Source organism: Quercus lobata, chromosome 1 (genome assembly GCF_001633185.2).
Source record: "Quercus lobata isolate SW786 chromosome 1, ValleyOak3.0 Primary Assembly, whole genome shotgun sequence".
Taxonomy (NCBI): domain Eukaryota; kingdom Viridiplantae; phylum Streptophyta; class Magnoliopsida; order Fagales; family Fagaceae; genus Quercus; species Quercus lobata.
This window is the reverse complement of record NC_044904.1, coordinates 16,420,808-16,445,986: the sequence shown is the minus strand read 5'-3', so window position 1 is coordinate 16,445,986 and position 25,179 is coordinate 16,420,808. Positions and strand designations below refer to the sequence as shown.

Below are 25,179 nucleotides of genomic sequence, written 5' to 3'. Positions count from 1 at the left end.
TGACCTAGTTGGGGCAGCATACACAATGATACTATACTGTATGACAATAGTACTAGAGTTTTCTCCCATTTAGAGGACGCAAGCAATTCCACCTCCTCGTATCAAGATTCCCACATCATCTAAAAACAAGCAGATATAATCCCTTTCCTCTTATTGAAGTAGCCAAAGAATGTATATTCAATGTATTATCAAGATCAAAGATTGGTAAACCATTTAGCATCCAGGTGTTACACACATACACGGAAAACATTATATATATATATATATGCATGTAATTATACCTTGAATAGACAAGAATATGGTTCTTATAAACAACTCAAAGTAACATTTCATAATGAGACCTCAACTGTATTGGACAGTCTGAAAAATATCATTTGAGGTGATATTTAAAAGCTAGTACCACAGTAACAGAAAACTTAAGTTATTTTCACTAAAAAAAAGCGTACTGTACTGTAACACAATGCTAACCTTCGCTAGTTTTGTAACAACTTCAATAGATGCCTTACGGATACTGTCAACTTTACTTAATATGCCTTCCACAAGCAAAAAAGGAAGAACAATATTCATCGCTTGACTTGCATCTGAGATTTCAGTTAAGGATGCATCACAAAGCCTCTTAGATAATGAAGTTACAGAACGGCATAATTTATCACCAGAAGTACGAACTGTCTCTTTTATGTCATCCATGGCTCGAAATGCTGCTGACCATAATTTCTTCAAATGCTTTCCGACCTACATGTCAAAAATACAATTAAATGATATCGCCAAGCAGCAAACACAAATGATATTTTAAAGATGCTGTATGTAGAAAAATAGGAACAATCTGAGTATAAGATGTATCAGATGGTATTGGATTCTGCTGAAAGTTATCGATGAATTCACATCTCCATTAAAAGGAAAGAATGGCCATATTGTGGATGTATATACAAATACAGAAACTTAATCTTGTTACTACAGTGGTAAAGAACGAAGAGTAAAGAAGGGCTTTTAATATTTCGGATTCTGCTGTGTATTGAACAAGATCAGGTTTGAGTGGACGACAGCAGTTGGGATGTTTTCCTTTTCTAATTTATCAGAGCTTATTGACTTTTGTAATTTTAGATCCTAGCTTGTTGAGCTGTTAGTATACTGCACTATACTTTTTTTTTAATAAATTTTTATTACCTATCAAAGAAAAGATCAGGTTTGAATCCAATTAGTTTAAGTCCAAATCACAGAAATGAAATGAACTTTGAATCCAACTGTAAAACCAAGATTCTGGATTGTAAATTTTTTTGATAGGTAAGAAAGATGTATTATCAAAGAACTGTTAAACGCAAATTAGCACAGAGCAAAAAAATAAGTACAAAAAAAATAGAGAAAAGCAAGAACATAAAAGAAGCACTAATTGCAAAGGATTCTGGATTGTAATGCATCCATATCTGTCTTATATAAAGAACAATGTACTCTTATAGTCTTATTTCCCATTAAAAAGGCCAAATCATTGTATAATTTTAATAAAAATATGGACAAAGTTTAGCCATAAAATTGTGTTGTAGCCTAAGGCTACAACCTTACTCAATATCTTTTTATTGGAGATGAATTTTGACAAATAGATCATTGGATTACATCTTCTTCTTATAACCTCCATACTTGTAAAATTTCTAAAAAATTAAAGATCAATAACTATGTCATCAATAATCAATAAATTGTTTAAATTACAAGTTTTTATAATTTAGAATTATGCATAAAATATAAGCGTTTATAGATCATATAGTAAATAATATACAATTGACACAAAATTTGACATGTGTATTAAGAGAGTAAAAAACATGTAATTCAACGGTTAGATTTCAAAATATGTAGTAATTTTTATTTTTATTGATGACACAAATCATAAAGCTTACTTAATTTTGAATGTCACAAGGCAATGGAGTAGATGATCAATAGTCTCCCCATCCCTTTTACACATACAACACCAGTCTAAGTCTAATGATTATACAACGCTTATTAAGGTTATCAAAAGTTAGAATTCTCCCCAAAGTTGATGTCCAAATGAAAAAGCTAACTTTAGAAGGAACTTTAGGCTTCCATAGACTCCTCCAAGGAAAAGAAAAATGAAACGTGGAATGTAAAATCTTATAATAGGATCTAACCTCAAAGACATTCGGTGAAGAAGGGTTCTAAAACAGAATATCCACCCCACTCTGCCTTATCAACACCATATAAAGTACATTCATAAAAGAGGCAAAAGACACCATTTCCCAATCATAAATCAGTCTAACAAAGCTAATACCCTAGTGGTAATAGCCCCCAAGTAAGTCAAATGATCCACAGTGGTGGCCCATCACACTAAGAGTCATGCCAAAAATTAATAGAAGAGCCATCGCCTACCTTGAAACTGTTGGACCGATGAAAACCCTCCCAACCCTTCCTGATGAATTTCCAAAGACTAACCCCATACGGACCTTGAGTTCTGTTTCAGCACGTCCTGAATATAAATTCTAGAAGTTGACACCACTCCATACTTTCCCCAAGGACAATCCAGTAATCAGATTGAGGCATGATATTTGCAGCTTATTGTAGTTACAAGCCCAGGATAAGAGATACTAAAATTTTTTCAAACTCTGCATTGCAAAAAAGTTTGTAAGGTGAGTTGTGGTCATTGGTGTTTTGTTTGTTTGGAATTCAATGGGTTATGCCACATAAGGTTATTGAGTTGTTTGAGTCTTGGCAAGGTAAGTTTGGGAAACATCACAATATAGATTTTTGGAGACTTGTGACAAATTACTTGATGTGTCTATTTGGAGTGAAAGGAATGCTAGATGTTTTCAGGGATGTGAACGGTCTTTGCTAGAGATTAAGTCTTTTTTCTTACATACTCTCCTTGTATGGAGTGTGGCTCTATTGCTTTTTTCTTGTTTTTCCCTTCTTGTTCTACTTTATCATTGTAATTTTGGTCCATGATTTTTGCCCCCACAGTACATTCCCAATGTACTCGGGTTGGCTATTTTTTTTAATAAAAATTTTCCTTACCTATCAAAAAAACTTGCAAGGTGTACTGATAAAGCCATGCCATACTAGGAAATATTTAAAATTTAAAATTGAGTTCTGAATCAATATCCTAATCTTCTGAGAAAACTTGGTTTACTACTACCGAGCAACCTAAGCAAGGATTGTATAGGTTACAATGTCAAACATGAGTTTACAATATACTAGGACAAAGAAATGAATATAGACCTCCTCACCTGATCAAATTTTCGTCCTTGGATGATATCTGCAAGGGCAAGACAGGATGCCTCACGTGAACGCCAAAGCCTCGATCCACATTGTATTAACAAATCATCAATAATGAGGTCCAAGTTTTCATCAATGGTTTTCTTTGAGTCTGTTACTAGTGACTTCCAGATGTGGGCCATTGCATCCTAAAACATTGCAAGAACAACAGGCAATGAGAAAATGACATTAGTAACATTAATTGGCCTAAAGCAAACAACAATATTAAGATATACAAGTTAGTATGCTCATTTGAAAGAGGGGGGAAAAGGAAACAAAATACTCGCAGAAACATACGCATTAAAGTGTGTGTGAAATTACAGAATGCAGCTGAAAATATTTACATTTTTAAGTAACAAACTACATCCAGTATAGAATAGAAATTCATAAATATAAATCAGAGCACTCAAAAATGTGTACCTGAACATTTTTATCAGGATCATATTGGTAACGAACAAGCCTTGGAATCAATGAGCGTAAATATGGTGTAAGAGCATCCCCTGCTTGCTTTGCTATCTTGGAAAACCCAAAAGCTGCACCCCTCTTGGAATTCAAAGAAGCTTGATAATTAGCAAGATCCATAAACTTATAGATTAAGTCGGGTTGCCCCATCTCATTTGCTAAGCTGCAAAGCTCCTTATAAGTGCTCAGTTTCCCTCCACTTAGATTTTCACCAATAGTCCCCTCTTGAAACACTTCAGAGTCTTCAACAAGCTGCATAAACACTCTAGAACTTCAGACTTCAATGGGAAGAGAGAGAGAAATAGAAGGTATCAGAACAGTAACTTATATATATAAGATACAGTAACTTATATATATAAGGTATCGAAACAGTTACCTTGATGGCTCTTTTTCTCTTCCCTGAACCAGTCAGAGTGCTTACAAGTGCATTGACCAAGTTTTCCTTCATTGCTGCATCACCAATTTCATACACAATACTCATGCCATGAGAGGCCAACTCCTGTGTAAGTTCATTCTGTTCACCAAGTAAGTGTGAGAAAGCCTCCTGCATTCATATGAAAATGTTTTATACTCAGAAATCCAATTATGGTATTACAAGAAGCTGGAAAGAAGGTTTTAACATCAACGCCTCTTTGGTATTTGCAAGAAAATGCAGCCGTATAGAATATTCATTGGCAGCATTAGCATTTGCGATTTGTACTAATAACAACAAAAAACCTTAATCACAAAACTTTGGGGTCAGCATGCATTTATTCTTCTTGAATTTCGGTACAATGCAAACAAGTAACTCTCAAAGATAAGAAAAAGGGGGGAAAATAACACAATAGATATTTTTGACTTGTAAAGGAATGGCAAACCTGAATTTCAGGAAGCATTTGTTGAATGGCTGGGTGATGGCCAGCATACATTGTAAGTGATAGCAACCAGACAGTTCCGGAACAGCGCTCTTCTTTTCTGGTACTGTATAAAAGAACGTCAAAAAGCTTTCTAGTAATTGCATCTCTAACCATGGCATGACAATCATCATTCACTTTGCCTTTCTCAACAGGGCCATATTTTGCAAGTGATGAGGTCACATCTCCAGTAAGGAAGTTTGAAAACATGGAAAGTGAAGTATAGTTAGTTTTGAGAATCGCATCGGCAGTCACAGGAACACCACCCCACAAAAATGATAGAGCCTCCCCAGCAGCAAAGAGGATATCTTCAACCTGTAAAACTCCAAAGTTGTAATTATTAGGGTTTTTCCAATCTCATCCACTAGGGTACAACTTAATCCAAAGCAACCTAAGAACTGAACAGAACCAATCCCTTGGTTGAGTTTGGCTCAGTATTTAAGCCATTTAAGCTTGGTCACAAACTCCTTATTCAAGAGATAAATAATTAACCAAAGTTACTCAAATTTAAAGATTAGAGGTTTGGGAATAAACGCAACCTGAGAATCATCCTTATTTACATGACATAAAAGGCCTATGAATGTGCAAACGTGTAGTCCTGTACTCATTGCTTCAAGTTAGAGATTTTTAACTTATTACAAAGCATAAGATGCAACAAACAACCCATTTCATCAACATTTAATTGCAATGAGGAACAAAATCCTCTTACTAATTTTTCCTTTTCTCTTAGTAGCTTTTTTTCCCTTTTTCTTTTTCCTAATTTGTTTTCCATCTTGGGTTTTTCTGGTGTAATCATGATAATGATTTCCACCCATCAAGATTCCCCACATATCATATAGAAAAAATAATAATTTTGACCTGAACCAAACCAGGATTTACACGTATTGGGTTGGATTAATTCTACTTCATTGGAGTAATTCCATGTTAGAAAAAAGAGAAATGACCGCCACTGGTCTGGTTTTGGTTTGAGACTAAAGTCATCCCTTACTGAATTTATTGTATCCAGATTTGTTTGTATAAGTTTAAAAAAATGAAAACACCATGCTAAATAATATTTACAAGCAGTCCAATGCGTGTACAAGCACATTAGCTGATTAAGAAATTACACCTACCTTAGACCGGCTAAGACTGAAAATCAAATCAAGGGTGATATTTAGATGTGAGGATGCTGTTTCCTTTACACATATATGTCCAATGGAAATAACAATCTTCTGAATCGCTTTAATATCATCACCAGAAAGTAGCTTCCTCAACTTTTCATGTAAAACCGTCAGAATGTCAACTGCATTTAATAAATGGGTTTATGTGATACCTCAAGTATAGCTGTAAAGATATAACAAGTACAGTACAGTAAAAGCAATCCATGAGGTTTCAGCAAATGCACAGAAACTTCACCTGAACTAGAATCATTAATAAGTGGAGGCAATGAAACACGCAGCCCAATATGACCTAGTGCCTGCATTGCAATTGAGGCCAGTGTAGCAGTCTCTGAAACAACAACATCAACCAGGCACTTAAGAGTAGTCTGAAATAATGTCTCTGGAATCTGTCAAAATATTTAAGAGAATTACAAATGCAAGTAAAAAAAAAAAAAAAAATCAGATTTTCAGTTTTAATTGATAAAGTAACCTGCATTTAGAGAACAGAAATAATTAAAGTAAAAAATAACAGAAAATTTTAGTCAGTACCAATAAATTTCATTGAGAGATGACGCAAAATTATGTTGGATACATGTCAGTACTGTATAGAACATTAGACATTCATTTGTAAAATTTGGCAACTTACAATTGAGTGTACTGTTTGAACCTATCCAACCCCATCATAATACTATTCCATAACCCACAACCATAGTTCCTTGAACAAGTTTTGTACTCTATCCACCCCAGTCCTCACCATACTTCACAGCAGTTTGTGTGATTTTATTGACTCATCGTACTATTGGTCTATGGTGGTTCCCCTATGTACATCTTGTATACTCCATACTGGCCCCTTTGCAGTGTTGGAGCCAACCAGCCACTCCAACTTTCATACATAGTACTCCCCTCCTTAATACTCCTCCCCATAACCCCCACACCACCATACCAAAAAAATAAAAAGTAAACCACCAAAGCCACTAACCTAAAAGCACCCTATTAAGAAGGAAGATTCCTAACAATAATTAAATTGGGATTAAGGCTTAGCTGTCTTCCTCTTCTTTCTACCCCTCACTGAATCTTTTTTCTTTTTTTCTTTATTTGGCAAGTAAAACATTTTAGGAAGTAAAACCAGCATTACCCCATCCATGAAAAGTAAAGGAACATCCCTTCCATGACCGAATGGTGTTCAAATAAATCATCCTTCCCATTCCAAAGGAGATCCCTCTGGCGTTTCTTAATCTATTAGAAAACTCAAGAGTAAGCTTATATTAAGATTGATATTCCTGCCTTTTCAAAGATACTGCCTCTTCTAAGCAGCCAATCTCTTTTCAACAGCTGCTGCTGCCTTAAAAGGGGCCATAGTAGTAATCCACAGTATGTAATCAGAAGAGAACACACATGGCAACCCAGCAACACCACCAAGTTCCAAATACTATCTTCTTACCCAGAGGGGAGAGTGGGGGGAAAGAATGAAAAAAGATACATAATAACATAACAACACAAACATCCAACTTACAGTAGGCGTTCTAGACATGCAATCTGCAGTAATATATCCTATTGCACATAATGCTCCATGCTGAGTCTCAAACCTAAACAGAGAAAGAATAAATAAAAGACTGAGAAATCTAATACAATTTACATATTCTGTTGCAAATATCAAATTCCTTACAAGATAACCATACAAACCTTAACTTGTGTGTTCCACTGATTGAGGCAATCAGCTCATGAATAAAAGCAGATGCTGCAGGCATAGGAAGAGCAGAGGAAGCTATTCCAAGTAAGCGTGCGACAGATTCACGAGTATCCAAGTCCACATGACTAAGTAGTGCCTTCAGCCATGACAACTTAAGTGCATAGTGTGAAGCTATCATCTAGATAGAACAATAATACGTAAGAAAAGAAAGATGCAACAACAAGAACCAGTGAAGAAACAAAGCAAGAGAATCTGTGCTAACCAACCTTTGGAAAGTGACATGCAATATCTATCAATGCTTTGGAAGCATTGGCATGCAACTCAACAGAGCCTTCAAAGGACATAGCATGCTCTAGTAATAAACACATTGCTTCCACTGAAGACTGAAATTCAGATGATCCTTCTAGAGAGTTGTTCAGTTCCAACTCTGACTCGAAGCACTTCAACAAAAATTTAATCATAGCCACATATGTTTTTGATGGGAAAAGAAGCTTATGTTCCCTTGTTTCATTGGACTCTAACAACTTCGGTTGCTGCTGAAGAATATAATCTAGCATGACACCAAGTTTTGGGTATCGAAGATCAAGACTTTGAGTCATTATCCGTCCTTCATCCTTATCAGGAAAAAGGCCTTCAAGTGCCATTTCCCTAAAAAATTAAGGGGGATGCGAGTGTTATAATTTATTGATAAAAACTATCTGAGTTCTTTCTTCATCTGACAGAAGGAAATTACATTAACAACAAAACATCATCATCATGTACTTATCAAAAAAAATAACGGCGTTAGTTAAAATTGTTAGATTTCAAGAAAGAAATAATACAAAAAGATGAGATATAGATATAAGAATCAAAACGTACAAGACATTATGAAACAGAATGGCATAAATTGTTTTCCATTCAATCACTTCATTCCAAAAGCAAGATTATAAAGAAGTTGAATTATAAATTGAATGTAAATTTTATTTATTTTAAATTATTGTACACACACACACACACATATATATATAAAGAGAGCCAGAAAGACAGACATAGGGAGAGAATTTTCTGCAAATTAAGCAGAGACCATTCCAAATACAAAATGAAAATTTACAGTACCTTATGTCCAACTTAGAATCTGCAGTTCCAAGGATACAAATAAACCGACTTGGGCAATGTTGCATATCATATAAAGAAGTAGCCCATCTCAGAGCACAAAACCGTACTTCACTTTTTTCCTGGTCAGCACCAATAAGTTAGCCATATATGGTTGAGCAGCAAGTTTCTTTAATGAATCATAGAAATTCTTATCCTCAAAGGAAGAACAAAGAGCAACAGACAAACGAAGTCAACAAATTAAAAGTGTGATACCTCTTGAGAACTTTTCAGTAAAAGAGTTTCCAAATCCCTTAGCACTGTTGCAGGGGCTTCCTGATGCTCAGATAATATAGCAGCATTAATTAGATTATTATAAAGGGCATGTGATGCAGAATAATCAAAACAAAAAAGTTAATATCATAGAACATGGCTCAGATGTACAGGTGCAAAGTGGTCAAGAAGTCAAATACTTCTGAATTGTAAGTTGTCAGCTTTATCAGCAAGCTAATTGTATTCACAAAAATGTGAATGCTTACGGTAAAGCAAAGAAAGAGAATGTCCAACAAACAAGAAGCATTCAAGCCAAGTAACCCACCCATCTTTGCCTCAAATAAACATTTGGAATATTTCTGACTGCACTGAGGAAGCTATGAGCATATAAATAAAGGTTGAGAGTGCATAATGACAAAGAAACAGAATTTAACTCTTGTTTTTCAGTTTTTAGTGGCCTTCCACCTGCAACCCCACCACCCCAAACAAATCTCCATCTCTACAAAGACGCCTAACTTAAGCTTTAGAGCACTAACCAATAATATACTTAAATTGATTGTAGGTTATAACTTGTATTGCAAAAGAAGATATGAATAGTAAAATCCAAATCAAGCAGTTGGGTATAAATACCACTCTTTCTAGGACTGCAATCAGTGATAACATATATTGGAAAGAATGGTTCACTTTCCACATCTTGAAATGGTTTTAAAAACCGAAACGGACAAAGAACCGAAAAAGGGACAGCTTATCAGTTTTGTGGTCTGACCAGGGTCAGACCAATGGTCTGACTGGTGACGTCATAAATAATTTAATTAAATTATAAAAATAAATAATAAGTCTTTTCATATAACTAATAAGCTAATAGTAGTAAATATGTTTAGTTAAAAATATATAAAAAAATTTAAAATGATTTAAGTAAGCTTTTAGATCTTATATTTACAAAATAAAAATACTAAAATATAACCAAAGACTTATTTAGCATATGAATTAATTAATTATATATAATATATTAAAATTTAGTTAATATATAATTATTTGGTTATTTAATTCATAACTATATATATATTTATGCTCATTTTCGTGTTTTTATATTAATGAAATGAGATGATGCTGTTTTTTTTTTTTTTAAGAGAAAGAAATGTCGTGATCACTCATGACTTCACGATTTATGACTAATGGAAAAATTTTACTACCCTGCATGCCAACGACATGGCACCACATGGAACACACAATTGAATGGAAAAAAATTTTAAAAAGCCCATAACCAATAGAAAACTGAAACGTGGCACAGCATTAAATATCTCAACCTACCCCAACTTCTTTCTATGCTATCCCTCTATTTCGGCATTTGCATTTCAGTTTCTTCAAATACCAATTTTAAAATTTCAAATGTTTCATACCAGTATACCACCACTAAAGCAGACAAGAGCAGCAAAAAAAGGCCTCAACTGAAGCACAGATCATATCATTGTAAAATTGTAAATCTGCTTCATCTTTGAGCTTCTTCCTCAACACAAAGATGGTAAATCTGATGTTTTTGCCTTTTTGGGGTCATTGTGGCCGTTTTAGGCTTCACCACTTCAAACTTAAGAGCATTTTCAATATAAAAATCTCTCTTCTCCTTAAATCTGAAACAAGATTGCTCTCTTTTTTTCTTTTTTCTTTTCAAAAACACAACAGCAGAAGTCTTTTATAAAGAACTGCTTAAAACCGGTTTAATCGTACTGATTTCCGGTTTTGCCGGTGGAACCAGCGGTTTCTTGTTTTTTGCAGTTTTTCTCTTATTTCCGGTTTTTAATAATAACCGGACCGGATTAATGTCCGGTTCCCAGTTGAACCAGCTGGTCTAGTCCAGTTCGGTTTTTAAAACCATGCATCTTGAAGACAAGACCAAGGAATTGATTGGTTGGAGTAAATGTAAATGATATTGATTAGAAAATTCAAATTCAAAATATATTTGTAATAAATTTATAGTTGACCTATTTTAAAATTCAATGAATCTCATTATAAACATGGTTTCCACCATAATGTACTGTCAATCAAGTGAGTTAAAGATGTTGCCCTTTAGCATTTGTTGTTCTGGACAGGTCTTAGTGACTAAATGATGGTAACTATATCTAATTCTACATCAAATTTATTTGAGGTAACTTTTGGGCATATATAACTTATACACTTCAATGGCTCTCTTTGAAATCCTTGTATAATATCTTTTTAACTAATATAATGGGTCTCTTTTAATCCTTCCATACTATGTCACAGATCTCAAAGATATCCTCTCTGACAATCTCAATTGTCTATAAATGAGTTTGTCCAGGATTATAAATGAATCTCAGACATCCTTTCTCTCATTTGGATCAGTTGGAGCATGAGTATTCCGTAAATAGAAGAATAGTCTTAAACATGATTCCCATCATGAGCATTTTCCTTAGAAAATAGCAAGTGTAGATATAAATACTAAAAAATACACCTTAATAAATAAAACAAAACAAAACCTTCCCTGCCACTGAACCAACCAGTATCACGTAGCAATAGTTCAATTGACAAAACCACAACAGAATTGCTAAAATTAACTTCACTAAAGTAGCAATGAGAGACAACAGCTTTGTGAATTAATTGCCACATCAGCGAAAGAGAATTTATTAATGATATATTCAACCCAGTGAAAAAAAAAAATACTAGCAAACCTTGTATGCTGCAGCAAGGGAATTGGTTGCTTCTTGAACAATGAAACGAAGAGACTGATCCTCTACTTTCAATGCATCAAAAAGACGTAGAGCCATGTCGATCTTACCACTGAGAAAAAAAATAGCCATCAGAACTTTTTCCCCTCCTACACAATGTTAAGAAATGCCTAATGGGGGGTCACAGAAGAAAGCAGAAAAGTTGGGTGATGAACCTGAAAAGTTGAGGCATGCGCTGTGCTAACAACCCAATTGCTTGAAAAGCAAAAGTCTTGGTGTCCCTAGCAGTAGCATCTGGGTGAATTTAGTACACTAGATCAATCAGAATGAAGTTCTACAAAGCCTAATAAAATAAAATTTTATACATACATACATACATAAATACACACACACACACACAGATATATATAAGAAGTTCAAAGAACTTCAAATGCAGGACCTGATTTTGAATCTGAATAACTGTCAAGTGACTTCAGGATTCCAGTGAGTATAACTGGGCCAATAAGCTTAAGTTGATCAATTTTTGCCTGCATAAATAATTATCAAAATGAAGTGAGGAAGAAGAGCATCAAAATCTCTAATTTGGTCATGTGCAGAGGAGAGTGATTAATACACCAGTAAGAAAGTGTGAGTTAATTCAGTTAAGGGAACAAAAGAAGTTAGAGGAAGACCAAAGATAACATTAGTAGAAGTAGTTAAAAATGACATGTCAATTAAGGAAGTAACAAAAGTTATGACTTTGAATATAATAAAATGGAGGAAAAGAACACATGTGGACCCAAACTAATCTTGTAGAGGATCCATAGCTGACCCCAAAAAATTTGATACAAAGGCCTTGTTGTTGTTGTTGTTGTTGTTTTTGTTAATGTAGAGCAACAGCGACTAACGGTTGATGGTTAGCTATCCCATGCTCACATTTGCATTGCAATTGGGGCACACGCAGCATGGGGTGTTTCACTACACATGATAAAGCTCCAACTTGAATAAGAAAAAACCTTTCTAATACAAAAAAAAAAAAAAAAAAAAAAAAAAAAAAAAGGACCCCCCATTGTTCAAAGGCTACAATATGTTTTTCATCTGGAAATTTGATCCAAGTTTGATTTTCATTCTTCAATATTAAATAATCAAAAATCAAACAAACAAACTGCAATTTTTTCCCCGAATTTTAAAAAGTACCAATTGCTTCCTTCTCTCCTTCAGCTACTAAAGGAATTGCGTACTAGGCAAGCAGAGTACTAACACGGCACATTAAAAAGTTGAGGTTGGTCATGAATAAATTATGAAATGACAAAATTGATACCTTTTATATTTTCCACAAAATTGCAACCTTTTACATTTGGAGGACGAAGATTGAATTTAGATCAAATTTTAGAGACAAAAGTGCATTTCAACCAAAACATATTAAAATTGACATGATTCATGGCAAACATCAATTAACTTATATACCAAACACGCAAAATATCTTAGTCATTAAAACCTCCCAACATATGTAATTTTAGATGTATGCTAGCGTAGGAAACTAGAACCAAAGGTTTGATCATAGCCCACAAAATGTAGTATCTAACATCTAGAACTTATAGTGGGAACCACAAATAGGAACCTGCACTAGCATGAGCACTCTTTCAGAACACCAAAGAAAAAGAAGAAGTTATAAGTTCCTTACGTGTTTAAATACCCAGACAGTAAACTCCATTCCCAACTGCTTCAACCTTGATGTGGTACCACTTCCTATCACATTTAAGAATTCAGGAAACCAAAGAAAAATAAGCATAAGGACATTCTATCACACAATCAACATGAAATTACCAAAATGAAAAGAAGATAAAAGTAAATCTGCCCTTTTATGACCAAGTAGTCAAAATGATGAGGTTTAGATAAACTATCACAAAATACAAAAATCCAAAACCATGGATATGACATTTCTATGACACTGCATTATTAAAGTAATGTACTTATACATAAACCCTACAAATTGCAGTACCAATCAGTATTTCCTGTTCTAAAAAGCATTTAGCCTTTCAAGCTCCTTTGCCCAAAGTAAAGTGTTCAATACAAAAGGATGGCATGAAAATGGGGTACCTGTTAGTTTGTATGTTATTTACAATTTTAGCAATATGAAGATTTATGTGTGACACCAATGGCAACAAGGCTTACATGGTTTTCAAAATCAAGTGATAAGTATTTGTGGTTAAATACTTGTGTACTCTGGCAGAATCAGAAAGACTGCATGACAAAGGCAATGGAGATAAGGATAGATATAGATTCTTTAACAGTCCGTGTTCCAAAATAATCTAAGGATGCATTTTTTTTCAAGATTATTTCCACTATTGAGTTTTACCACATTCAATACAGATTACATTTTCTTTTATAAGTATTGATTCCATACAGATTACATAAGGCATGAAACACAGATCCTTTGTTATTAAGCTTGATGCTTCAAAAGGTGAGCGAAAAGTTAATGCAATTTTTTTACCAAGATTGAAATGCATGTCTAGTGCTCATTGGAAAGAAATCAATTTCTGTGCTAGAAAAGCTCAGGCCAGATTTCTTCAAACTTGGGGAGAATGATGCAGCCATGGAAAGTCCTAAATTTCTATGTGATTTCCAATATGACAATTATAAGGATGTTTGCCTCTCTTTTTTTAAAGGAAACATCACTTTATGTAAAGGGGAGAATGCTACAGTACAAAGAGAGTACATTAGAGCAACTCTTAAGAAGTATATTCTAAAATTTAAAATATCAATCAATTCTACAAAAAAGCAGAATTAACCCTACCTAAGACAGACATCCAGTTATACAAAGTTCTTAGGTATAAAGATTTGATCAAGATCAATGTAAGCTCAGCCCCTTCAAAAGTTCAGATAATCTTCTCTCCAAATTACCCACAGAAGATGCCAAAAAAAAAAAAAAAAGAACTCCCAGATTTTACCACTCACAGAGTGACCATAGTTTCCTTGCAAAGAAGAGAACAATTCTACTACCGTGGCATCACCCAACAAAATGATTGTGTTTATTGATCTTTTCACAAGTCAGCATTACTCAAGCCCCACTGGGTGTGTGTAGTTTACCAAAACAAAACAAAATATTTGCAACCCAATAACAATGCTTCAGCAAATCTAGCAACAGGAACAATCCGGATGCAGGACAAACCAGAACAATGCAACAGAAAAATAAATGATAAAACCTAGGAGTCGGCACCTAGGGTTGCTTGGAGTAAACACCAAGTAAAGGAGAACCACTAGGAGTCAGCACTAGACCACAGATTTCAATCGAAACTTTATTCATCAAAAAAATCTCTCTCCATAGGAGTACAAAACTTAGCTTATCTAGGAATGCTAAACCTTAAGTCTGTAAGAAACCCTACTTATTGAATGACAAAAATACCCTAGACTTTAAATAAAAATACTAATTAACCTAATTAATTACTAGGGCCCAAACAAAAATACAATTGTCTTGCAAAACAATAAACAACTAAATTAAAATAATGATCTCTGTGTCTCCAGCATCAAGTCCCCATGTTTGAAATGGAACCATTCCAACAATGGGCAAACACAAAGTCAAGTTATATATATTATAAAATTAAAAATACATATATATTATAAAAATTTAAAAAAAAAAAATTAAGAGAAGCTAAGTACCATATATGCAGCCAAATATGCACTGCAAAGTTGATGGGAAACTGTTTGCGGCCATTACAGAATGGCAGAAAATAGACATCAGTCTGGATTTAAGAGCAGGATTCCCAGGATTGACTCTTAAATCTGGTTCAACATTTTCTGCTCCAACATTACCTACAAAAATCGTAATTATGTATCAAATATGTACTAGCATGATAGGAAAGAGGGTGAAAAAGACTTGCAAAAACCAATGTATTTCTTCCTCAAAAAAAAAAAAAAAACCAATGTATTTCAAACAAAAGCCTTAACATAAATTTTTCAGATAGAAAATATTACAATGTAAACTCCTCTTATTCAAACTATAAGCCAAAGCATACTAGCAGTCGCTATCATCAAATACTCAAACGAACCTTTAATGATGATCAGGATAAAAGGATGAGTCATAAATATTGTGAAAAGTGATTTTCTTCACATATTATCACTTCATGACCTTCTGTTACTTCATTATATCATTTTTTAGCGACTGTATATGAAAGCTCCCAAGACTTGCAAGGAGATTCAGATTCATTACAGTTAGTACAATCTAACAAATCCAACTAATAAAATTATGGTCAATTACCCATGGAATCTCAAGGTTAAGTATATGGTAATGATTTCCATCATCCAAAGATATTTTAAAAAGCCAAACTAATATGCCAAAATTATCAAAAAAAAAATTCAATTTAATGATAGAACTTATCAACAGATCATTTACTTCTTCATTGTGATATTGCTAGAGAGTTGTGGGTCATGGTTTATGACTATTTGAGATTAATTGGGCTAAGCCTAAAGGGTGATTTATTCATTAGCTTGTTGGAAGGGACAGCTCAGACAGCATCATCATATTTGACATTTGGAATGCGATTCCTTAGTGCCTGATATGGTATGGTGTATATGGAAAGCGAGAAATGCTTGTGGCTATGAAGGGTGTGAGAGATCAATTTTGGACTTAAAGCTTCTATTATTGCGTTCCCTGTACGTTGGATTGCTACCACTAGTTGTTATTCAAAATGATAGTGTTTATTGATCTTCATTTTCTTTTCTTTTTTCAAATAAAGCAACAAAAAGGTTTTTTTTTTTTTTTTTTTGATAGGTAATATGAGAACTATTTTTTTTGATAAGATAAAAAAGAAACATACAATGTTTATTGATTGTTTAATTTCAGATGATAGCTGTTTGGTATCTCTTGTATGCATTCCCTTTATTGAAGTTGCACCCATTTTTGTGCTTTTTTAATAAAATTTCTTAATAAAAAACGGATAAGATATCTAGCGAGGAAGAGAATGTGAGAAAAGAACATCACTTGATCAAATTATAACAAATCCATTACATCAAATTTAATTAAAAAGATAAATTAAGAATTACATACCATTAAATAATATAAATAGTTTGTTTATCAGGTTGGGATTCTCTAAATTCGCACCAGAACCCTTCTTCTTTAAAAGCTCCTCCCCTCTCTTAACAACAGGCTCCTGCCTTGAATCAATCAATCATAAAATAACACATTATAATTGATATATTAAACAAACCAAAGTAAAAAAAAGATAAGAAATATTTAAATAAACTTAAATAAATATACAAGAGGAACTATGACGTACCAATCTACACAAGCAGCCACATATATAGGATAAACAAGCTCAGGGGCGAACTCCATGGCTTCAATAACATTCAAGATCCCCAACTGCTTACAAAAAAAATATATATCTATCTCATGAAAGAATTCAAGGCATTGACCAATATAGACTGCGTGCATACATGTGTAAGGAGAGATATGTTGGTGCAAGTTGAAAATCAGCTAATTTTTACACTAAGGAGGAGTTTGCAATACATGAGAGCTGGATGAGTATAGTTCTGAACTGAAAATTATGTTTTGACCCCTATGTAACTAAACAGAGGAAATTAAACATGTTTATTGTGGATTCTAGTGCAAACAAATATATTAACCACAAGTACCAAATCTAAACCAACACAAGTAAGAACGCAAAGGTTTGGAATGAAGTGCAAAACCAATGAAGAGCCTATTCAATGGACAACCACTCCGAGAAATCCAATCCCATTGAAAATATACTATAAAGGAACAGTTACAATTAGTCAGAACTCTCAAACCTTTGTAACCTAGACTCTCTATATAACGTCTGCAAACACATGCTTACCTTCTTACCAAAATAGTACCAGAACCTATGGCATCCATTTACAGTGATATTCTCCACATCACAAACCAAACCTCTGTCACTTCAAGGACCTCCATTAAGATTTGCTGCAGTTTTTTTTTTTTTTTTTTTTTTGATAGGTAAAAATAATATTATTGAAATGAGGCTACTTTGTGAGAATAAGCACGAAGTAGCCTAAAGAATTACAATGGGAGAAATATCTACACATGAATTAATTCTTCAAAAGAGTGAATAGAGTTACTATCAGTAAGACCCGATACAAAAGACCACTCATAAACAGAACTGATGAAGGATGCTTGCAATTGAGATGACGCGCACTCCACATCTTCAAAAGTACACCGGCTTCGTTCCCTCCACATAGTCCACATCAAACATAAAGGAATAAGATTCCATATATCTGAATTCGGGCCTCAACATCACCACACACATGGTAAATCAAAACCTTCTCCGGTAAAACCCACTAAACCCCAAACATCATGAATATACAGCTCCACAACTTGAAAGCCAAGCTACAATAAATCAAGAGGTAATCCACAATCTTCCCGCTACAATGGCACATACAACACCAACTCACCATTGAATAAACTCTCTTGATGAGATTCTCAAAAGTGAGAATTTTCCCCCAAGCCACTGTCCACACAAAGAAAGAACCTCTTTGGGGGGCCTTGGCCCTCCATATGGCCTTCCAAGGAAAAGTCAGAGGGCATGAGCCCCGCAATATCTCATAAAAAGATTGCAAAGCGAACTCCCCAGTACTCTTTAACTTCCATCTCATCCTATCATTACTTTCCCTAAGGAGAATATGAGAATCTAACAAATGGAAAAACGCAATGTCTCATTAAAAGATTGCAAAGTGAACTCCCTAGTACTCTTTAACTTCTATCTCATCCTATCATTATTTTCCCTAAGAAGAATATGAGAATCTAACAAATGGAAAAATGAAGCCACCCCATCAAACTCCCAATCATTAAAATTTCTTATGAATTCCACATGCCAATAAGATTTGCTGCAGTGAACTCACTGGAAAGAATCTTTGTGGTTTCAAATAAACTCACAATCACTCTCTTTAGGATCACAAGATGAGTGGGCAAAATCTAAAAATTTTTAGTTTGGCACAAGGAAGGAAAGGCAAGAAGTTCTCTCCATTGCTCTTGGTGTGTCAACCTTTTTCAATGTCAAATAGTCACGCAATATAAAGCTTATATAGTGGCATAAGATAGGTTTAATCAGGTCTTCAAATTGCACTTGGAAACGACTTTTGCAGAATTAAGCTCAAGAGAATGGCGAGTAAGTTATAGGCAATATCTCTATCTGATTAATGCTTTTGCATTTAATGATTTGCTTGAGAGAAATTTCTGTCTTCAATTTCTTCAGTGACACAACCCAATGTACCCAAAACACACAGAAACAAATATCCACAAAGCATAAGCAAGGCCACAATGTTAAAAACGAAGTTTAATTTTATGAACATAAATCATTTCCTGGATTAGATACCAATTAACAATGAAACCATTTGCTATTTAATAGGCATGTTAGATATATAATGAGCTTTTGCTCCAACAATCAGTTTGGAAAAATAACAAAATACTTAAAGTCAGCTCAAGATTGGATTCATAAAAACGACTTGAACAATCAACTATAATCTTGAAAGATGAATGTACTAATCATAAGCACCTAATTGCTCAGGTTGGCTTGATTCTTTACCCTAGAAAAGCCAAATAACTTGATCAATCCTAACTGAAAATTTGCTCTAGATTGCTAATAAATAAATGAAATAGCTTGAGCAACCAACCTCACAGCTCATTTATTTTAGATTTTTTTTTTTTTCCACGTAGGATTGGAAATAGGACAAGCCATCTAATTTATTGCAGTTGAATTGCCCCATAATAAATTCACCTTTGTCGTTAAAAGCATATCGCTTTTCAATTGATTTTTCCCACTAACACGACTGGCTTGAGCAATTGAAAGTCCAGGTGGACATCCTCCACTGCAAAGAAACATGAGTCTTCAAAGTCAGCTATGATATAACAAACAACATGCTTAGTGATCAAGTATCACAAAAAAACTAAATTGATTTCTGTACCTTTGAGATGGTGGTTGATACAAAACTGTATGAAGACAAAATTCAATGAAGAGCTCCCTATCCTGAGAATCATTTATTGATCTATACTTGGCAGTAACTTCATCATCAATTTGACTTGAATGACATTCACCAATCACCTAAAAGCAAGCAACAGTCGATATTTGTGAATTGCCATAACTCCGAAAGAAACCCAGATGTAAAATGGAATGCCACATAAGCTGTTTCTTAGAATTAATAAGTTAGCTAACTTTTGCCAATTTTCACTGAACTCAACCACGTCTTAACTCCAAGCATGGTCAGAGTCAGTCATGAGAATCCTTTTCACTGTCTCAACTAAGTCTTAATTTGAATTGTATTTAAGGTCAGTTATGAGAATCTTTTTCCACCATTCAGCCGTTTCCAACTTTAGCTGGTCTGTTTACCTTGAGAAACTCATTAAGAACACTAAGATATTTTTGTGTAGGAAAGGCCTCTAACGAGGACACAAGGCATTTTGGAAAGGTTTACAAAAGACGTAAGAATCCGAACTCTAAATCATGAATTTTTATTTCGGACTACAATGATACTACAAGTCTCACCAGGGATTTATCTAGCTAGTTTGATTGCTGGAAGTTTGTTATATGTGGGTCTTATGCTAAAACAGAGCTGCTGCCAGATTATCCTTTTTTTTTTAAGTGCTTTATTTGATTTTAAAGTCAGGTATTTTACTTTTATTGTCATGTAGGGTTTTATTTAAAAAGCTGTTTGTAGCCAAGATATGAAATAAGGACAATTTCTGGAATTTTCTAGAGCCATTGTAAGAAGCATTCAAACCCTAAAAGTGAATCCTCGAACTCTAGAGTAAATCATGGCCTTTTTCCCTCTTTTGTTATAATTTCTTGATCCTTTTACTTTTACATGATTTCTTGGTGCACCTCTCAAATACTTCCCTTTTACATAGGTTACACCCCTTTGAGATATTAAAGAATTTTTATTTCCTTATTTTTTCCAAAAAAAAAAATATATATATATATATATATATATGAGCTACTTTTGGAAGACCTTATGAATAATATGGTTACTAAGCTGAGTGCTCAAATGCCTACTACCATAAGACCGATGGTTAGTCAGACAGAGGTTATTAACCAAAGTTCAAGAAACCTTTTATGATACCTTGTTGGGGAAAATGTACAATCATGCATGTGATTCTGCCTGCAGCATAATTTTCTTATAACAATTCTAATAATAAAATAACAGGTCGGTCACCATTTGAAATTGCCACAGGATTAAAAGCCAAGCCAACCTATTGACCTTATCCGTTACCAACAGATATTAGAACAAGCCAAAAGGCTGAGGATTTCGTGAGGCATATCTATGAGATCCATGAAGAAGTTTAAAAGAAGATTGCTATTAGCTCTGAGCAATTCAAGTCTCATGCAGATACACATCCTTTTGAAGGGGATGAAAGGTTGATTCATGAGTTGAAGCTTGTCTTCTTTCAGACTCTGTTTGAATGGGTAAATGCTTAGGGTGCTGTTACTTTCATGTCTCTGCCTGAAATGCTTGATTTGTGTACTTTCATTGCTATTTAGTTTTCTTTTTCTTTGTTGCCTCTTAGCACACTGCCTGTGTGCCTTGTTATATCTTTTTGTCCTTTTTCAATTCCAATGAAGTTTATTACTTATCAAAAAACAAAACAAAAAAAAAAAATTATGGCAAAGTTATGGTAACAACCTAAACAATTTGCCAAAGGAGCATTTAAAATATTACACATGAACCTTATTAGCTACTCAAAAGGCTTGGGCTAAATGCATATCTACTTGAGCTCCCAAAAGATCTTAGCATCAGCTCTATTTCAATGTGGAGAATCTCAACCCTTATTCTGAGCACCATGAAGCACTGAATGAAAACAATAAAGCTCTTAGACTGCTTGTGATACCTATGAAACCAGACATGATAAAAGATGTCCTTGATGAACAACTTGTCTCTACAAGAAAGGAAGGGTACCAGAAATTCCTAGTCAAGTGGAAAGGGAAACCAATTTCAGAAATAATTGTATCAGACTTCCAATGTATCAGTCAAGAACTTTTGGAAAGATATCAAGCTTTTCAATAGTTGGAGCTCAGTTGTTGATGGGAATAAAGCAACTAATAAATCTAAAATTATTTTTGAGTATTCAAATTCTAGAGGAGTCATCCTTAAATAAGCCAAATTCTTAGTTCTCCAAGAAGTCAAGTATTTATTATCTTAGTTACAAGAGAAGTTTTGAATGTTCTAAGCCTCTATGAACATGTGTCATTGTATGGTTCTAGAAGCAAGCAATGAATTTTTTTGTTTCTGATCTTTGTTCTGGCAAAAAAAGAACTGGAACCTCACCAAGGAAAGGTCCTTTGGACCGATCCCTAAGAGTAAACCACGAATACATGACCTAATCCAAGAGAACTCCTAGTGAGGATTGAACCCATATGACTAAGTCTACAGCTCATCCCAAGCCTCCAACCACTAGGCTGCACCCTGACATGTTCTAGGAAAAACAATAAAATAAAAATGTTTCCTTTCAAACATAGGATTAGACTTTGAGATAGTCTGTCCAAGAAGATGCACTCGCCACACCTAATTTTCCTCTATTTCCTTCCTTTTTTTTTTAATTAATGAAGATAAATATTTTATTCAAAGGAAAGAAAGCAAATAACATCCACAGTACACAGGAAATGAACAAATGGTATGAAAAATCAAGACAGAGTGCATAAATGTTAAAATTCCAGCAAAGAAAAAGAATGGCCGCTCAATGCAGCCACCCAGTCACAATTCCTCTATTTCCTTCCTATCCTCATAAACTAACAAAAATCATTCTAAGTTTTCCAGGGCGGCATCAACAATCTATTTTTAAAGCAGATAGGACAAAAAGATACCTTGGTTGCAATTCTCAGGATAATCTCTTGGTGCTGAAGAGGAAGCTTTGAAATGTTCACCAAAAGCATAGGTGCCAACTCTTCTTTTTGCTATTACCATCAGGTATCATCATTAATTCCAAATTGCTAGTATGGCATGCTGTCATTCCAAACTAGGCAAAATAATTTCCTAAAAAAGATGTAGACTGTAGAAAACAAACATACCTTTGCTTGAACACGTTCAAATGCCATTTCAATATACACAATGCAAAAATTTCTAACCATTGGAGCAGCATTGGCTTCTGAATACATTTTCCATAACTCCAATAGCGGTAAAGCAATCTCAGGCTGATGTTTCACTCTCTTGTTTACATGACTCAATATCTCAAGAACCTGTCACGACATGGAAGTTATTAACCTTGGAGGCTTTTAATTCAAATACCAAAGTTTTTGATAATTTGATAGTTGGAGGAAGGGATTTAAGCCCGGAACGTCTCCGTTGGAAACACCAAAAGGTACCAGTTGAGCTACAAGGCTCTTGGCAATTCAAATACCAAAGTATACATCTATTACCCTACATGTGTAGAAAATAAAGTATACAGAAAAATAAGGATACACTAGAGTAGAGATAAATGTTGATCACATGTAGTAAGAACAAACATCAAACATTCCATTTCCATCGAAATAAACTTTCCATTTCTATCTAGCGCACAAAGCTCTTACTTTTACACGGTCTAAGAGAGGTCATTGGTAGGCAGCCTTACCCTATTTTTTATTTTTTCTTCAAACTCACAACTTGTCACTTTTGGGGGGAAGGCACTTGCCATTGCACCAAGTGCCCCGATCTTTTGCCACAACACAACAATAAGAACATATATTGAATTTTCACAATCCGGGTACTGGTCAAGTTTTCGAGACCTAGCCTTTTGTTGTTGCTCATTCATTTTCCATTTTCAGGTTCAGAAAGTAGTACTTATGCATTAAAAATGTGTTAGTAATTGAGAAAACCTCTCGCCAGAACACAACAATAAGAACATAAAATTGAAAATTCACAATCCGGGTACTTGTCAATTTTTCAAGTCCTAACCTTTAGTCGTTGCTCATTCATTTTCCATTTTCAAATTCAGAAAGCAGTACTTATGCATTAACAATATATTAGTAATTGAGAAAACCTCTCGCCAGGACACAAAAAATAAGAGCATAAAATTGAAAATTCACAATCTGGGTACTTGTCAATTTTTCGAGTCCTACCCTTTTGTCATTGTCAATTCATTCTCCATTTTCAGGTTCAGAAAGCAGTACTTACGCATTAAAATTGTGTTAGTGATTGAGAAACCCTCTCGCCAGAACATAAAATTGAAAATTCAGAATCTGGGTACTGGTCAATTCTTCGAGTCCTACCCTATTGTCGTTGCTCATTCATTTTCCATTTTCAGGTTCAGAAAGCAGTACTTATGCATTAAAATGGTTTTAATAATTGAGAAAATTTGACACAGCAACAGCATGAATCAGAAAAAAAATAAATGGGTAGAGAGAGAGAGAGAGAGAGAGAAGAGACCTTGTTGCGGACTAGGGAGGATTGAAAAGATAGAGAGGAAATAGCGAAAGGGAGAAGCCTGCTGAGCAAGATATGGAGTTTGTCGTCTTCGCAGAAAGCCAAGACAGTGAGCAATTGATCCAACGCTTTTTCTCTCTCTGCATCGGTAGTTCCCCCTGGTGGTGGTGTTGATGATTTCGACGATGCCATTTTCTTTTGCTTTCGTTTTCGTTTTCTTGAGAAACAATCCAACTCCTGAGTTTCCTGAGGAGGAAGAAACAATGGGGAGAAGTGTGGACTGGACTGGGGTTTTATAGGGTCCGTTTGGGTCAAAATGGCCAAATGGACATAAAATCCTAAATAGTTAGTAGTTTTAGTTACCAAACTATATTATTTATTAACCTCTCGAGTCTAAAAGAGTCGATTTTGACCTATAAATCAAATTTTAAGGACTTGATTTTCATGGTCTAATTATTTTCGATATGGCATATTTTTTCACGTGATCACATGAAAATCGAGTCTCTAAGACTCGATTTATAAACCTTATAAATTTCAAAGAACATCCCAGACCCAGAAGAACCCAAAGAAAAAAAAAAAAAAAAACGAGAGAGAGGTGCGACCCAGGCCAGGCAGCGCGGTGCGCGGTGACCCAAGCTGACCGATCCAGGTTCTTCTCTCTTTTTGTTTCTGGTTTTTTTTTTTTTTTCTCTGGGTTCTTCTATGATATGTTCTGGGCAGGTCACCTCTCTTATCTGATCTGATTCTTTCTCCCTTTGATCTGATTCTTTCTCCCTTTGATCTGATTGTTGTGTTTCTGGATTTCTTAATTCTTTTTCTTTTTTTTTTTTGTATTTTGGCTTGTACGAGAGACTTAAGAGTTGAAATTTTTTAAAATTTTTTTGGTTTATAAATCAAGCCTTAGAGACTCAATTTTCAAGTAGGAAAAAAATCCACATCAGACCATAGAAATCGAGTCTTTGAAACTCGATTTATAGACCAAAATCGAATCTTTAAGACTCAAGATGCTAGTAAATAATATAGTTTGGTAACTAGAACTACTAACTAGATAGTTAGGATTTTATGGCCATTTGGCCATTTTGGCTGTCCGTTTGTTACATCTGTTTAAAAACTGGAAATTATTGTTTGAAAATATTTGTAGGAATATGTGTGAATAAAAAAGTATGTGGAAATATGTCTGATGCTGTTTAAAAATTGAAAATAATTGTTTGAAAATATTTGTAGGAATATGTGTGAATAAAAAAGTATGTGGAAATATGTCTGATGCTGTTTAAAAATTGAAAATAATTGTTTGAAAACACAAATCAAACACCCCATACTATCTGATTTTTCTTTTTTCTTTTTTTGGCATTCAATTTTATTTGATAGAATATTTTAGG

The 25,179-nt window shown here is 34.3% G+C and overlaps 1 protein-coding gene across 1 annotated transcript in view; it reads right to left on the bottom strand.

Moving 5' to 3' along the window:
- Positions 1 to 24,086, bottom strand: part of LOC115981160 (proteasome adapter and scaffold protein ECM29) — a 40,011-nt gene extending 15,925 nt beyond the window's left edge. The window contains exons 1-24 of the mRNA XM_031103337.1: positions 23,804 to 24,086; positions 22,471 to 22,638; positions 22,267 to 22,356; positions 19,376 to 19,512; positions 19,189 to 19,279; positions 16,720 to 16,802; positions 16,491 to 16,597; positions 15,104 to 15,256; positions 13,128 to 13,192; positions 11,904 to 11,991; positions 11,680 to 11,758; positions 11,468 to 11,576; positions 8,787 to 8,846; positions 8,535 to 8,653; positions 7,706 to 8,087; positions 7,433 to 7,617; positions 7,263 to 7,335; positions 6,006 to 6,156; positions 5,723 to 5,892; positions 4,575 to 4,925; positions 4,094 to 4,261; positions 3,676 to 3,969; positions 3,228 to 3,404; positions 469 to 732 (exon numbers count right to left, since the gene is read on the bottom strand). Coding sequence (XP_030959197.1) covers positions 469 to 732; positions 3,228 to 3,404; positions 3,676 to 3,969; positions 4,094 to 4,261; positions 4,575 to 4,925; positions 5,723 to 5,892; positions 6,006 to 6,156; positions 7,263 to 7,335; positions 7,433 to 7,617; positions 7,706 to 8,087; positions 8,535 to 8,653; positions 8,787 to 8,846; positions 11,468 to 11,576; positions 11,680 to 11,758; positions 11,904 to 11,991; positions 13,128 to 13,192; positions 15,104 to 15,256; positions 16,491 to 16,597; positions 16,720 to 16,802; positions 19,189 to 19,279; positions 19,376 to 19,512; positions 22,267 to 22,356; positions 22,471 to 22,638; positions 23,804 to 23,992 — 3,753 coding nt within the window. The 5' untranslated portion in view covers positions 23,993 to 24,086. The remainder of the gene's footprint in view (positions 1 to 468; positions 733 to 3,227; positions 3,405 to 3,675; positions 3,970 to 4,093; positions 4,262 to 4,574; positions 4,926 to 5,722; positions 5,893 to 6,005; positions 6,157 to 7,262; positions 7,336 to 7,432; positions 7,618 to 7,705; positions 8,088 to 8,534; positions 8,654 to 8,786; positions 8,847 to 11,467; positions 11,577 to 11,679; positions 11,759 to 11,903; positions 11,992 to 13,127; positions 13,193 to 15,103; positions 15,257 to 16,490; positions 16,598 to 16,719; positions 16,803 to 19,188; positions 19,280 to 19,375; positions 19,513 to 22,266; positions 22,357 to 22,470; positions 22,639 to 23,803) is intronic.
- Between the last annotated feature and the right edge of the window lie 1,093 nt (positions 24,087 to 25,179).